We start from the raw sequence: 17,156 nt of genomic DNA, 5'->3' as shown, positions 1-17,156 counted from the left end.
ATATTTCTTGGTCTTCCAGATCTTGCCTTGTTCCATTTATTCTCCATTTTCTGATTATGTTTCTGACAGTGGAAATGTGTAGTTTTAAAAGTTACGAGAGTTTCTTGTAGCCTTCTCCTTGATGGTGGAAGTGAACTATCTTGATTCTGAAATCCTTGGACAACTGTTTAGAGCAGGGGTGCCCACACTTTTTTTAACCAAGATCTACTTTTCAAGTAGCCAGTCTGCCAAGATCTACCAGTCTAGTTTAAACATCGCAAACGTACACGCACATACTACAAACACACACACACACACACACACACACACACACACACACACACACACACACAGTTCCCAGCCTGCATAGTAAACTCACAATACACTTTCTCTCTCTCTGTCACACAGCCACACAGGAGAAGACCATCACAAACCCTCCCTCTTTGCTACTCACGCTCACACACACAGACACAGACACACACACACACACACACACACACACACACACACACACACACACACACACACACACACACACAGTTGCCAGTCTGCATAGGGAGCCATAGCACAAACTCTCCCTCTCTCTCCCTCTCTCCCCCCTCTCTCTCTCTTTCTCTCTCTCTCACACAAGCACACACACACACACACACACTCACTTTCTCTCACTCACACACAGACAGCCAGTCTACAGTGCCATAGCCAACTACTGATCCAACAAACAGAAGAGTAAACCAGATACAAAACAGGTAGTTCCCTAAGTTTGAAAGGAGGAAATAAATGCATTTCTCTACCTTAGTGGGAGACCTGGCACTGGGAGCTAGTTTCTCGTTACTGGTCCTATTGTATCTATACACTAAATATAAATATAAATATAAATATGTTTTTTTTAATGTATATATATTTTGGTGTTGTAGAAATTATGCTCATTTAGCATTTACTGTATGGCTATACAAACAAGCTTAATCCATCAGGATGGACCTGTTGAGGGATTTCAAATAAGTTACAACTTTTCCAGACAGCTTTTGTGTGTTGAGTGTTTCTATAGAAGGGATGCAGCATGGCAGGGTTAATTCTCCATGGGCCAAGAGGAAAACAAACACGTCTCATTAGAGACCCAATTAGAACAGTGATAGACCTGAGGCTGAGTCATTACCTCGCCTGTTTACTTTACACAGGTAGCCAGGTGACGCTGGAACTGTTGTTGGATACATCATGCCACATAACAGATGGACTGTGGGCCATTGCTTTTAGGCCTTGACCTAAAGCCGCTCATATTCTTACTGATAGTGATATGCTTAGAGCTGACTTTGTTGCTCTTTGAGCTTCAAAGTTTTCACCTTCATTCCAAGTATTGCGTACAAGGTCTTCAACCATTAGGATAATTTTCTGAGAGCTTCTATAGAAATCTCAGGTTTTACCTCGTCCAATATGTGTCTTTACCTGTCCAGAGTCTGGAGGCCACTGCATGGGTGGCTGTCACTGTAATTATTATCAGCTAAACAGAGGCCCTAATAATGCTACCTTGACGGGGGCCTCATTTATAGAAGGGTACTTTTTTTATACGGTGCCATTTGGACTTCATAACATGTGAAAAATAAATTGTTGACCTATATTTTAATGTTTTATTATATAAAGGACATATCTAACTTGCTGAAAAACATAGTGGTCAAGCTCAGGCCTAAATTGACCTAAATTGTATTTTATTTAGAATACACTCTGTTAGTTGAATAGGGCTAACAGAGTGGACACTAACAGGGTGGACATTTTGAGTTAAAGTTAGCCTTTAGCCTGCCTGTGTTAGCATAATGCCTAGCATGACCATGAATACTTGATGAGGAATCTAATTTGCACTAAACACTTATTATTATTCAATTTGATTGATCTCCTCAATATTTAGGCCTAACAGGGTGGACACGTTATGGTCAACCACATTCTTCTTCGGCGTATGGGTTGTTGTTTCCTCTCCACTCCACCGGGCTCGGGGCCGAGGGGCTACCCTTTTACCACCCCGAGACCTGGTTGAGGGGCTCACCCGGGCTATATTTCTGGACACCCCTCCAGAAGCCACGTCATCGTCTCGTCATCTAATACCGACAGACCATGCATCCTGTTGGGTGGGTGGTACACCGGGCAATCCAGGATAACATGGTCTGCGGTTTGGTCCTCTGCGCCACACTCGCACGACGCATTTGGGGCGTTTAATGTGTCAACCACATTAAACTCACTTGACAAAAACATCAAAATCAGATGGTAAAAGAGGTAGAAAATCACACAGCTTACCACATTTGATTTCCCTCCACTGATGTGATGTGATTGGGAAATATGTATTTTTTTTAAATGGGACATTAACACAGCTCAACAGGGTGGACACTGACCACAGGGACAAACATACAACCTTAATTTGTTGTACAAAATAAAAGAAAAAATTATAGAAATGATATTTGATTCAATATATATTGCTCAGGAAAATTTTATAATAATAACATTTTTGGAAATGTATATGTTTTTATTAGTTATTGTTTAGATTGAAGTTGAATGAACAACACTGGGGACATGGCAAAAACCCATTTACATCTTTAACCAAAGCTTTTAAAATGTTAAAAACAACAACTTAGAAGCCCATATCATTGTATTCATAATAAATAACAATTGACTATACATGAAAAAACTAATGGAATTAGTATTTGTCCAAATTTAGACAAAATACAATATGATTTGTACTGGGGACGGAAAAGGCACCCTATAAAAAAATTTACCCAGAATGTACTTTGGATCAAATTTGATCTTACCCGTGTCGTACGTAGAAAACCATGTCAACGTAGTGATTTATACAATTTCAACGTGAGTCAATTTGACCGTGGAAACGATCGTAGCTCTACGTCGGGTATTGACCTTGCGTACGCACATTACCTACTGGTTATTACAGGCATGTGAGCCGCACTGCCTATACATTCATGCAAGTGGCTCGTAATAAAATTAACGATATTGTTATCAGCCGAGAAAATGAGTTTAATTCAAGATTTAAAGGGAACTGATGTTTATGATTGTATTTCAGTCTTTCTTTATATCCCTCCTGAGCTGTCTATCTCCCCTTCAACATGCCTATAGTGCGTTCCACAACGGCCCTTGCCCGGCCACGCGCTAAATTATACTGGATTTTCTCCGGTGTCTGAGAGTTCGCAAAGGGTTTTCAATGTCACCTGATAAGAATAAGACCGTTATATTATTAAAGTATAAGCAGCACTCGAGCCCCCTGAAATAAAAACAGTCAAAATCGTCCCCCTTCTAAAATTGTCATCCCCCCTTTCCATACCATTCATCAGAAACGACAGGAACAGGTATGGGGGTGGTGTCTGCATGTACATTCACAACGATATTATCTTTAACACGCGGTATGACCTGAATCGTGACAAATTAGAATCTGTTTGGGTTGAAATTATCTTTAACAAAGCAAAACCGGTGCTGGTTGGTACTATCTACAGACCTCCCGATCAGAATGATTTCTATGATATTCTTGAGGGGTGCTTGGATGACGTTGACTGTGTGGAAAAGATTCTTATTGGGGATTGGAACACGGACATGCTCAGAAATGAAGCATCCGTTTTCAAATCCTTCACTAGGTTTTCTGAAGTACACGGTCTCCGTCAACAAATTACCAAACCCACTAGGGTGTGTATTTCTACTCAAACCACCATAGATCTCATTCTAACATCGGATGAGTCCAAAATCTCCAAGAGTGGGGTTATTGTATGTGGGCTAAGTGATCATTACATGATCTTTTGCACTCGTAAAACGCATAAACCCAAGGCTGGCGGTCATAAAACTGTAACCACTAGATCCCTTAAATCCTATTCTAGTGAGGCCTTAAACCATAAACTGGAGAATCAAGACTGGTTAGATGAACTAAAAAGCACACAGGTTGAGGAGGCATGGCTAGGTTTCAAAACCAAATTCCTAAATATTATTGACAGTATAGCCCCCATGAGAACCACCAGGGTTAAAGCCCGATCGGAACCATGGATGAATTCGGACATTCTAAATGCTATGAAAGTCAGAGACCTAAAATGCTCTGAAGTTCAAAAATGCAAATCAAAATTAGTGAAACACTTAAACGAAGATCTCAAAACCCACTTTGAGAAAATTAAAAAACAATGCAACAAACTATGCAATCAGGTAATTACCATGACCAAATCTGCTAAGAAAAAATACCTCGATAACAAAATCGAAGAAAACTTAAACAAACCACGTGACCTTTGGAAGCTACTTAATAGCCAACTAGGTTGCAGTCAAAAACTCAAAACCAGGTCTACAAACATCAGCATAAAATCTGGAGATTCTCTCTTTACAGACAAGCTGGATGTGGCTAAGTGCTTAAACACTTTCTTTACAACCATAGCCACTAAATTAGTTAACAATCTACCACCCCACTCAGGGCGTTATGGTGTAGAGCACATCTGTGCGTTCTACAATAAACTGGGTGTACGCAAAGATGATTTTAAACTCTCCATGGTGTCAAACGATGAGGTGTTTAAAAAACTGGGCGCTCTACACTCAGAAAAGGCCACGGGCCATGACAATATTCCAGCCAGATTTCTAAAAGACTCAGCTGCCTCCATTGCCCCAATCATCACCCACATAATAAACCTCTCCATCAAACAGGGACACGTCCCCCTTGACTTTAAAATAGCAAGGGTAACCCCACTGTATAAAAAAGGAAGCAAATTAGACCCAGGCAACTACCGACCTGTTTCTATTCTTAATTCCATCTCGAAACTTATGGAAAAAATAGTTTATGAACAGGTTGATAGGTACCTTACCGAAAAAAATCTGATGTATGAATTTCAATCAGGATTCAGAACATCCCATTCCACTGACACATGCCTTCTCTATTTGAACGACCACATCAACCATGAGGTGGACTCGGGCAAGTACTGCGGCATGGTCATGCTGGACCTCCAGAAGGCCTTCGACACAGTAGATCACCACATATTGTTAGATAAACTGAAAGCAATTGGGTTCGATAGAACATCGGTGAGCTGGATGCAATCCTACTTAGAGGGGAGGGAACAGGTGGTTAGTGTGAACGGAACACTGTCCCCCCCCCTCCCAGTGACCTGCGGCGTTCCACAAGGAAGCATATTGGGACCTTTACTGTTCCTAATATATGTGAATGACATGTCATCAGCATGTGATTGCAATTTGTTCCTGTTCGCGGATGACTCGGCACTGCTGGTCTCTGACAGGGACATATTGCAGGTGGAAAAAGCGCTAAGCACTGAACTGAGTAGAATCTGCATCTGGCTAGCTGACAATAAACTATCAATACACCTAGGTAAAACTGAAACCATCCTATACGGATCCCCATCTAAACTCAGAAAGGCTGTACATTTCAAAATAAAAGTGGGTAACATTAATATCACAAGAAAAGAGGATTACATACCTGGGCTCCATCTTAGAGGCAAATCTTTCCGGAGATAAAATGGCAGCAAAAGTAATCAAAAAAGTGAACCATAGAACTAGATTCTTGTACAGGATATCCTCACTTGTCAGTAAAAACACACTGAGGACCCTATCAGGAGCTCTCATTCAATGTCACTTCGACTATGCCGTAACATCATGGTACTATAGAACCACAAAGGCCCATAAAACAAGACTCCAGACAGCCCAAAATAAACTGGTTAGGCTTCTGCTAGGCCTCAACCCTAGGACACATCTAACCGCTGCTCATTTTTTGAGCCTTGATTGGCTACGAGTAGTTGACAGAGTGCAGCAGCTTGCACTGGGCCTGGTCTTCAAGATACGCTACACCACAAAGACACCCAAGTACCTGTCAACATACTTCCAAAAAGTGAACAACGTCCACACATACAATACCAGAGGAAGCTCCACGAACCACGTTCAACCGCGTTGCACCACAAACAAGGGGTTAAACTCGTTTGCAAACTATGCAGTAAAAATGTGGAACGCCCTTCCTATAATCTTAAAGGAGTGCAAAACACTGCCCACCTTCAAAACCACTCTCAAAAAACATTTACAGGAGGCTGCAATCCGTAACTGGACCCTCTAAATCAAAAATCAGATTAAAAGACCCGAACTACCCACTGTACATACTTTGTGTTTTGTCCCCCGCCCCCACCTGTGGTGTATGTCCCCCACCTGTCCTACCCGCTGTACATACCTTATGTTTTGTTGTATTGTTCTTCCCATGATGGATGTATGTTTATCTTGTAGATAGTACTAGTTATTTGTCTGTATTATCTTGTAGATAGTACTAGTTTTTTTTGTCTGTCTTACATGTAACGATGAATTGAGAATCAAGGACCCCAATTGAAATAAGCCAGTGGCTTTCTTGGGTTTTTATCCTGTTAGTTGACCTTGTATGAAATATGTACTTTCATGTACCTACTTCTGCAAATCTTCTAATAAAGTTTTCAATCAATCAATCAATACAGGATTTTTACCTTTGCCTGCTTGCGTGCTCTGTCATCATACATTTACATTTACATTTTTGGCATTTAGCAGACGCCTTATTCCAAAGCGACTTTACAATCAATACATTTGAATACTAAGCAAGTGAATCATCAATCCACCAGTCATAGCAGGAAGAGTAATCCAGCTCAGGCCCTGGGCCATTGATAGAAGGAAAACACTTTCTTTTCTTTCTTTTTTACACTGGAGAAACAGAGAAACAGTACAAGGGGGACAATAGACATTTTTAGGGACACACTAGAGGGGAAAAGCGGGTGTCTTCAGGAGACGCAGTGAGGGGCAGAAGATGTCATCATGTGAAGTGCATTGAATCACATCTCGTGAGAATAAAATAAATCAAATAAAACTTGATTTAATAATAAAACAACTGTTGTTGTGAAACCCACACTCCTTCCCTCACTTTTCCCCCTCCTAAATTTCGTTGTTTGGTACCTGTACTGTAGCAATGACAATAAAGACCATTCATTCATTCATTCATTCATTCATTCATTCATTCATTCATTCATTCATTCATTCATTCATTCATTCATTCATTCATTCATTCATTCATTTTCCTAAATGTTTGGATTTAAAATAAAAGCCTTGTTACAATTTCAGAAATACCTAGAAAAACATCTGGAAGCATTTGGAATGGAATGGACTTTATTTGTCATTGCTACAGTACAGGTACCAAACAACGAAATTTAGGAGGGGTGGCTCCCCTGGTGTTAGGAAAGGAAAAAGAAAACACATTTTAGAAAAAGCATAGATGCATAAAATCACAAGAAGGTAAGGAGCTGGTTTACATCAATAAAGGCTATGTACACAATCCACTGTACTATACTGCACAGATAGTCAACTAGGGTTGTCATATTGCACAAAAAGTATTTTTTCACATTATTTTAAAGTGTCACAGTTTGCAGGCTTGAAAATGTACATGTTTGTGCCTCAGCACTAGCTGCCATACAATCCGTCCGGACTGTCCTGGGCCCAGAACTTAGGCCTTTTCTGTGTTCAGGGCCTTGACGGATTTTCATGACTACCAAACCTTTCCATACCAACATCTCCAATGTCACTGAGGCCTTACACCCAGCCTCCAAAGAAGAAAGAACCCATCACACGCTATGATAATCCATGGGCTGCGGAACGCCTTGAGTTTCGGTAGGGCCCAACCTCAAATCCCCTAACCCTAACGCATTTAGACCCTGCCGTGGGATCTATTTTGTATAAGGAGGTTCAATATTTGGCTACTAACGTTAATACAAAGTAGGCGATGATGATCTGAATCTGATCATAGCAAGCATAACGTTACATAATCGCCGTTTAGCCAACATAGGTTGTCATCACATTTTGTGACAGAAACTAAAGTGATTTCCATGATCGTTTGTTTCCCTTAATAAACACACCACTAAATGTCCTAATCAAATGAGAAATGGAACAAATAGCAACTTGCTCTAGAATCTGATCTGTACTTCAGGTGATTTGAAAGCATCCAAAGTAACATTAGGCTTAGCTAGCTAACAGCTAACAGCTAGCTAAACGGGAGCGTACCTATGTTCCCCGGGTCCTATGTTCCCGAGCAAGAGCAGTGAAGGATGTTAATCTTATCAGCTTGCATTATCACATAGATTTGCTAAATCAAGTTTATTATAGCAGCTCATGAATTGCAGAGATGACGAGTGGAAATGTAAGTAAAGTTGGAAGTTTAAATATCAGGGTATTATAACCAAGCAATGTTTAAATATCAGGGTATTATAACCAAGCAATGTTTAAATATCAGGGTATTATAACCAAGCAATGTTTAAATATCATATATAACCAAGCAATGTTTAAATATCATATATAACCAAGCAATGTTTAAATATCATATATAACCAAGCAATGTTTAAATATAATATATAACCAAGCAATGTTTAAATATCATATATAACCAAGCAATGTTTAAATATCATATATAACCAAGCAATGTTTAAATATCAGGGTATTATAACCAAGCAATGTTTAAATATCAGAGTATTATAACCAAGCAATGTTTAAATATCATATATAACCAAGCAATGTTTAAATATCATATATAACCAAGCAATGTTTAAATATCATACACCTATATAACCAAGCAATGTTTAAATATCATATATAACCAAGCAATGTTTAAATATCATATATAACCAAGCAATGGACCAACTCCAGAGAAAGAGGGGAGAATGTTTTACCTCAGTCCAACGTGTCGGCTTTAATAATGTACGGTATTGATAATAATAATGTACGGTAAGGTTTAATAATGTAAGGTATTGATAATAATAATGTAAGGTAAGGTTTAATAATGTAAGGTATTGATTACAGAATGAAGTTAGGAATGTTCATGCGAGACAGGAGTAAAGATGTTGGGTCTCAGTGGGATTGAGACTGGATAGAAAAGTAGCCTACAGTTGTTATCATAAAAGCGTTATAATAGGGGATGAATGTCCACATTTGGAAATGTGGTGGAAGCCTGTGAGGAGTGGACCTCCACATTCTGCCCAGTGACATTCTCTAAAGACATTCTCCAGCTTTGAACAACAACTGAAGACACAGGAGAACATTGGAAGACAATATTCTAAATGCATTGTGAATATGCAATATAACACACACAATATATAGCAGCATGCAATATAGAAATACTCATGCATATTTAAAAATAAGGAAATAAATATTTGAATGTGTCTTCGGATATTGTATATATATACAGTATGTAATGTTGAACTTAATCATTCATGTTGAACATTAGAAAAAAAGAAACATATTTTTACATTGTACGTACATACTGTACATATGTAGCTAGAATAACACAACTAACTCTAGTTTCTCTGGAGATTACTGCACCTAGAGCCCGTAGGTCTAATGGCTTCCCGCATCAACCTAATGAGAATTATTTGGGCCTTTTCATTTAATTGATAAGTGGCCTCATCGCCCCACTGGTTGTATAATACAGCTACTCAGAGCCACTTACAGACATCCTGTCTGACTCAGCTTCGGGCCTCAAGGGCTGCATGTATTTCACTAATGGTTTTAATTTACCACAAATCTTTTTCAGCTTCAGGTATTATCAGTTATTCAGCCATCGGTACTGTAACTGAAATCAATATCTCACACAGGCCTATTCTCATTCTCTCTAAACGTCATCAAAGAAGGCCGTCTTTCATTTATTTGGAACAAATCCAATTGGGATGTCTAGTACCTATGTGTAATAATAATTCAATACATTGGAAATAAATATGAATGGACTCGAGGAAACCTCTTAAGATGATATGATAATAATAATAATAATAATAATAATAATAATAATAATAATAATACATTTATTTTATAAGGCGCCTTTCAAGGCACTCAAGGTCGCCGTACAACAAATAAAAAATAAAAAACTTACAAAATTCAAATACAATTAAAAATCAGAGGAGAAATATACAGTATATACAGTACATAGCTAGCAGCAGAGCAACACGGGAACAGTAAGTCAGCGGACACAGGCCTGTGTAAACAAGTGAGTTTGATAAAGGTCAACAAAGCAACAAAGCATGCCCATCCTCCCAGAATGCATTAAAACAGCAGCAGTGTGATTGTGAAACATGGCAGGGCCAGGGACAACTCAAGATCATTTCCTAGTTCATGAAAGATGAGGTGAAACATCTGTCATAAGGCCAAAGTGCTCGAAGGAACTGATACAATGAGCTCACCTGTTCTCACCTGCGCTCTGGGAGTCAGCTGCCTGTCATCTCAACAACAAGCTGAGCCAGGGGAGTTCTCACCAGAGCACCTGCACTCTCCCCCTCCTCTCCTAACTCTCCGTGGTGCTCATTAAACAGGTCGCTCACTCGATAAGGAGCTTCACATCTGAGCCGAGGAGGAATACCTGAGTGCCCCTCCCTCCCTTCCACCTCTTCCCCTCATATCTGTCATTTTGCATTGATGTTGCATATACTGTTACTGCTACCATTTCCATGTTTGAAATTGTTAACATTTAGCAGACGTATTTATCCAAAGCAACTGTTGTGGTGGCGGTTACACTATTCTCATTTTTTCTTTTCATGTTTTTTATTGGTTTGACAACAAACGTTATTTTATTACCTTATGATAAATCGCATTTATTGGGGGAACAACAGGCTGTGTTGGCTGCTCTAACCTGTTAACATGGGCGCCTAAATGAAACTCACACACGCCGCTGAGGTAAGGTAAGGTTGACGCAGCATGTGAGCCCGCCTACGCGTTTTCAATTCAGGAAGAACCATGATGACTGATGGATAGATAAGCCACTTACTTAGACAAATGTATTATGGCCGGGGCGGTGGGGGCGGGCGGGGGGCCAGGGTGGGCGGGGGCCAGGGTTGGAGGGGGCCAGGGTTGTCGGGGGCCAGGGTGGGCGGAGGCCAGGGTTGGTGGGGGCCAGGGTGGGGGGGGGTAGGGTTGGTGGGGGCCAGGGTTGGGGGGGGGCAGGGTTGGTGGGGGCTAGGGTTGGGGGGGGCCAGGGTGGGTGGGGACCAGGGTTGGGGGGGGCCAGGGTGGGTGGGGGCCAGGGTGGGCGGGGGCCAGGGTGGGTGGGGGCCAGGATGGACGGGGCCTGCCGCCCTCCCCTTTTGGTGAAGGAATGCACAATTAAAAAGAATGGAGACAAAACAAATGGCTGGTCAAGGAAAGCAGTGAGTTTCAATCCTTGGTGGACAGAACCCCTCCTAAAACAGGCCTGGGGGTTGTCCAAGGCAGGAGAGGGCCAGCCCAGCGCCCTAAATCATTGAGTTCAATGTATATTAATGGTTATAGTTTTAGTTGTATTAATAATAATACAATAATACAATAATACAATAATACAACTAAAACTATAACCATTAATATACATTGTGCAATTTGGACAACTTTCATTTGAAAACAAATGTGAAACAATCTGTCAGAATTTCACTCAGCATAAACACTTTAATCTATCATTTATTGTAGTACTGCTCTGTTTACAGAGACAGTCAATGCTTACTATAAATATCAATCAAATTCATCTATTCAAAACCAAGCAGGTAGTTAAAACAACAGAAAATGCATTACTGATTGTCACGTGTCAACTGTTGAGCAATGACGACATATTTTCATTCATGTCAAAGAACATTAAAAGCTCCTTGTTGACTGATTTATTCTCAACCACAGCCATACCTTTTCTGAGCCAGAAGATGGCGCTATATACTAACATTGCCTAGCAGTGAAGTTAACATGGGTGGACTGCAGTTAACTGCATACCCTCTCCTCGGGGCGCCCCAGCCGCTCCACATATTTGATCTGTTCCACCACCAGCACACCTGATTCAACTAATCAAGTACAAAGCAATTATGATTTGTACTTGATTAGTTGAATCAGGTGTGCTGGTGGTGGAACAGATCAAATATGTGGAGCCCAGAGGAGAGGGTTGAGAAACAAATAGCTTGCTCAGAATACATGTATCCCATGGTTACGCAACAACATGAGTGGCAGTGGTTCAGATAGCCTATTTGTTTGAAGCACTGTCATATTTAATTACATTTGCCATACAATTTTGTATTTGCCTTACAAAGTCAATACAGTAAATGACCATAGGCCTACTGCTGTGAGCCGACAATGAGGGATTGTTCACAGGCTGCTAGCCATAGCTGAACTTAGTGCCACTGTTGTTGCTGCTTTGAATTACGACCAGTAGGCCTAATCTCATTGTAGCAGGGACAATCCACCCAAGCACCTCCATAAATAAATAAAATCTGTGATAACATCACACCACACACAAAAAGGGACCACACAAAAATACACACACACACACACACGTACGCACACCCACACACACACACACGTACGCACACCCACACACACACTCTCTCACACACACAGACACACACACACACACACACCCACACATACACACACACACACACACGTATGCACACGCACTCTCACACACACACACACAGACACACGCACACACACACACACACAGTCCCATTCAACGGACGCCAGTTTCTCAAACGATTACTACCGTCTAAACGAAACTAAATCAGCTTAGTAAAACAAGTGAGAGAAAAACAACATTCTCACAGCGAGGCCAGGGAGAAAGGACTCCAGCCACCTTGTCTAGTGAATGTTTATCCCTCTGTTGCCTGTAGTGAACTGTAGGCCTATCAGGCCATGGGTCACCAATTACATTAGTCTAAGCATTGACTGTGGGGGCCTGACTTTAAAATAGATATATAACTATTGGTGATCCATGCTGTAGGGCTATGCTCCTGTTTGTACGGCAAGCCACAGCTAAGCCATACCATAGTTTAGTGTGATTATTATCATGACATAATGTATACAGTCTGTCTTAAGCCACAGAGGTCACACACAGACACCTTTCAGCCGGAGCAGTATGCTAATGCTACTCACATACAGTAGGCTACTGTTTACTGCAGCGCCGCATGGAAAGACTGGTGTCATATCACAAACAGGAACTGTGTTGGGCTTTGTGACATGGACGGTACTGTCATACACCATACCCTGCTCCGTCTGCTCGGAGTGGTGTGAGAGAGAGAGAGAGAGAGAGAGAGAGAGAGAGAGAGAGAGAGAGAGAGGGAGAGAGAGAGAGAGAGAGAGAGAGAGAGAGAGAGAGAGGGAGAGAGAGGAGGGGGGGGAGAGAGAGAGAGGGAGAGAGAGGAGGGGGGGAGGGAGGAGAGGAGAGGAGGGAGAGAGAGGAGAGGAGAGAGAAAGAGAGAGAGGAGGGGAGAGAGAGAGAGAGAGAGAGAGGAGGGGGGGAGGGAGGAGAGGAGAGAGAAAGAGAGAGAATGAGAGAGAGAGGAGGGGAGAGAGAGAGAGAGAGAGAGAGGAGGGGGGGGAGAGGAGAGGAGAGAGAAAGAGAGAGAATGAGAGAGAGGAGGGGAGAGAGAGAGAGAGAGAGAGGAGGGGGGGGGAGGGAGGAGAGGAGAGAGAAAGAGAGAGAATGAGAGAGAGAGGAGGGGAGAGAGAGAGAGAGAGAGGAGGGGGGGGGAGAGGAGAGGAGAGAGAAAGAGAGAGAATGAGAGAGAGAGAGAGAGAGAGAGAGAGGAGGGGGGGGGAGGGAGGAGAGGAGAGAGAAAGAGAGAGAATGAGAGAGAGAGGAGGGGAGAGAGAGAGGAGGGGGGGGGGGAGGAGAGGAGAGGAGAGGAGGGAGCGAGAGAGAGAGAGAGAGAGTACATACACAAACACACACTGTGTGAAAAGTGTGAGTAAGCCTAGGCAGGGAGGCAAGAAGGAGGAGCGATAGAAAGGAGAAGGAGGAGAGATAGAAAGGAGAAGGAGGAGAGATAGAAAGGAGAAGGAGGAGAGAGAGAAATCTGAAAACACAATGGAACTCTTCTGTGGAGGAAACATACAGAAATGTCATTCATAGTCGCTGTAAACATCACATAAAGGCAATGCACTTCAATAATCTTTATTTAGTTTACAGATGTATTTCATTTGAAGTTTGGAAGTGGGAGGGGGGGGAGCATTAGTGCTATTTACAATCGGTTGGAAAACTTTTTAGCTCTGTACAGATTTGAACCCTGATCAATATAAACAATATTCTTAAGACCTAGTGCTGTTATAAAGCAATTCTTTAAAAGCAAAAAAAAACACAGAGAGAAAAAAAAGATTATATTAAATTATGAACACATTATTGAGTAAAATAACAGAAAAAGAAAGAACACAGTACAATAATCTGACAATGATTAGGGAGGTTTCGCTGCTTTAAGTACAAGACATTGTCAGCAAATGACGGTTTGAACTGTCTATAAGCTAACCGTATACACAATCATTGACTAAACACCAATATACTGTATATCAACAAGATCTATAATAGTCATCATGTTCTATAGAAGATTCATATTAAATATATTCTACACATTATGTTACCTTAGTTTGGAATATTATTCCCATTGGAAAAATATAAAATAAAATAAGAAACTTTTTTACAGGTTTCGATGAAGGAGCACATGCCGCGGTGTGGTGTGAATGGATTTCTTTTACGCAGAGAAGGAAAAAAGAGATTTGGAAAAAAAGAAGAAGACTTCATTCCAGATTAAATTTCCCCACAACACTATCATAAAAAAGGGGGGAAATCTTTCTTTCCCTTTCATGGGGGAGAATAGGGGGATGAGGGGAGGGGGCGATTTCTGACGAAGGTGTAATCACAACACTAATCGGTCAGTATAAGGATGTGTGGACTGTCAAAACACAGTCACAAATGTTCTGGACAAACAAACGACAACGCGCCACGTCGGTTGTTTGCGTTTGTTTGTTTGCTTGGTTTTTTTATTCGTTTTTTAGGCATTGGTTCGATTTTCATGAGTGGATGAGGAGAATCCGTTCTGGAATACGCCCCTGGTGGGAGGAGTCGTTACTGTGCACTTGGGCACATACAGGAGGGAAGTAAGAGGACACAGGCGTGTGTGTGTGTGTGTGTGTGTATGTATGTATGTATGTATGTATGTATGTATGTATGTATGTATGTATGTATGTATGTATGTATGTGTATGTGTGTGCGTGTGTGTGTGGTGTGCGTGTGTGTGCGTGTGTGTGCATGCGCGTGCGTGCGTGCTTGTGTGTGTGTGTGTGTGTGTGTGTGTGTGTGTGTGTGAGCACACGTGTGTGATCAGGCACGCCAATGCTTCTTCTGCTGCACTGAGGGGGATCACACTGCACATATGGTTCAGTGGGCGGGTGGGGTGTGTATGTGTGCGTGTGTGTGTGCATGTGTGTGTGTGTGTGTGTGTGTGTGAGGTGGGTTTTTTATTGAATTAGTGGTTAAGATCAACTACTACTGCTTGGGTGTGAGAGGGCCACACATGCAGACACAGTCTAGTAGCGGGAGGGCCGCTGTGAGCCCCTACAGCTGAAACCAACAATGACCTCATGACAACACAAGTGTTCAGAGCCCTAGATGGAACTGTGGTTTCAACTGTGGTCAGAAAGGCATGGTACTGAAAAACATGACACGTGAGAGTTAGATGATCCACTTCCCTCCTGTTCTTCCCTGTTCCCAATCAATCAATCAATCAATCAATCAATCTATAATCTATCAATCAATATTATATTTCCAGCGCTACGTCCTGATTCGACCTCCCTTCTCCTGCGTCTATGACAATGTTCGCAGTTATAGTGTGTGTGTGTGTGTGTGCGTGTGTGTGTGTGTGTGTGTGTGTGTGTGTGTGTGTGTGTGTGTGTGTGTGTGAGGAGCAGCAGCAGCATGGTAGACAGACTGCAGGACAGCACGTGGTGGGTCCAGGATGGCAGAGACGGGGCGATGGCGGAGGTGTGTGTTTACAGGATGACACAGCAGTTGCTCTCTCCTGTCTTCTCTCTGTTCCTCTGACCTGAGGATGAACACACAACACCCACACGGTCAGGCACCAGAGCAACCACGTTTGAACCATCTCACCTGCAAATAATAATAATAATAATAATAATAATAATAATAATAATAATACATTAGACTTACAGTATATAGCGCTTTTCAAGACACTCAAAGACGCTTTACAAACTGAAAAGATCGAGTAGTAATATAAAAAGAAACAAAAAAGAAATAAAAGAAAGTATAGGGGTCTAATTAATTTTTGGATTACTAAATCTAAATCTAAGTGTCTTTGTAGGACATTCTACTCTGTATACTGCAATTACACCTAGATTTCGGGCAGAGAAGCGGCGAACAAGCAACGCCAGCGTCCTATCTCGACCGGCATCTTTTGAAAAGTAAATAATACAGCGTTTCAGACTAGTCACACTAACTATGATTGTATGACCTGGATCAACGTTCCATAATTCATGCATGAACAGAGGCCCATGCACTTCTTAGAGACTCTACACTGGCTTCCTGTTAAGTTCCGAATAGATTTCAAGATCCTTCTGCTTGTTTATAAAGCTCTCACTGGCACAGCACCAGAATATCTGAAAGATCTTTTGCTAGCATATCAGCCCAATAGAGCTCTCAGGTCTTCTGATGCTGTTTTTCTCTGTACAAAAGAAGAGATTTGGTGAGGCTGCATTCTCATTTTATGCACCCAGATTGTGGAATGCACTGCCAGTTTACATTAGGGATGCAACCTCAGCAAATATGTTCAAGTCAAGACTAAAACCCCATCTGTTTAATATCGCCTTTAAAGGGACTAAATAATTAAATGATGATTATATAATGATTAAAGCACTTTGAGCTGCAACGTTTGCAGGAAAAGTGCTATACAAATAAAAGTTATTACACATAAGCCAGTCTGTGACTGCAACAGACTGTGTCTGAATCTGTGTTAAGTCCTGAACACTGATTAGCATAGCACACGTGACGTTAGAATTATAAGGTTCTATCTAAATTGTTGTTGTTTGTTAGTTTTTTACATAATCTAATCCATTAGGTGTTTATTAATGCCTGTGTGGTGTTGTTTTCAAAATGTTGACATTTTTTGAGTTAGTAATTCATAAAATACAAAGGTTCCATCTCACAAAACATAATGGAATGTAAAAACGTTGACGCTCAATATCTCTGAACTACCCTAAACGGAGATAGAACCTTATAAATCTAAAGGGAGATAGAACCTTATAATTCTAAGCTCACGACATGTCAGATATCTGTGACAAATGAACTCATGCTAACACTAATGTCTATGCAGTATACTGGAGGGCGGTAGCGCTAGTGATGCAAAGGACAGGCTATAAAGTATCCCAGTATTTTCAATACTGGGGCC

The 17,156-nt window shown here is 41.4% G+C and overlaps 1 protein-coding gene across 1 annotated transcript in view; it reads right to left on the bottom strand.

Moving 5' to 3' along the window:
• Positions 1-15,744: 15,744 nt before the first annotated feature.
• The window catches only part of ubl3a (ubiquitin-like 3a), a gene marked incomplete at its 3' end in the record, with an annotated part of 24,135 nt that continues 22,723 nt past the window's right edge, over positions 15,745-17,156 (bottom strand). Inside the window, exon 4 of the mRNA XM_080549515.1 lies at positions 15,745-15,797. Coding sequence (XP_080405641.1) covers positions 15,745-15,797 — 53 coding nt within the window. The remainder of the gene's footprint in view (positions 15,798-17,156) is intronic.

The sequence above is a fragment of the Nansenia antarctica genome, assembly GCF_963989245.1.
Source record: "Nansenia antarctica genome assembly, chromosome: 20".
NCBI lineage: Eukaryota > Metazoa > Chordata > Actinopteri > Argentiniformes > Microstomatidae > Nansenia > Nansenia antarctica.
This window is presented reverse-complemented; position numbering and strand designations above follow the sequence as displayed.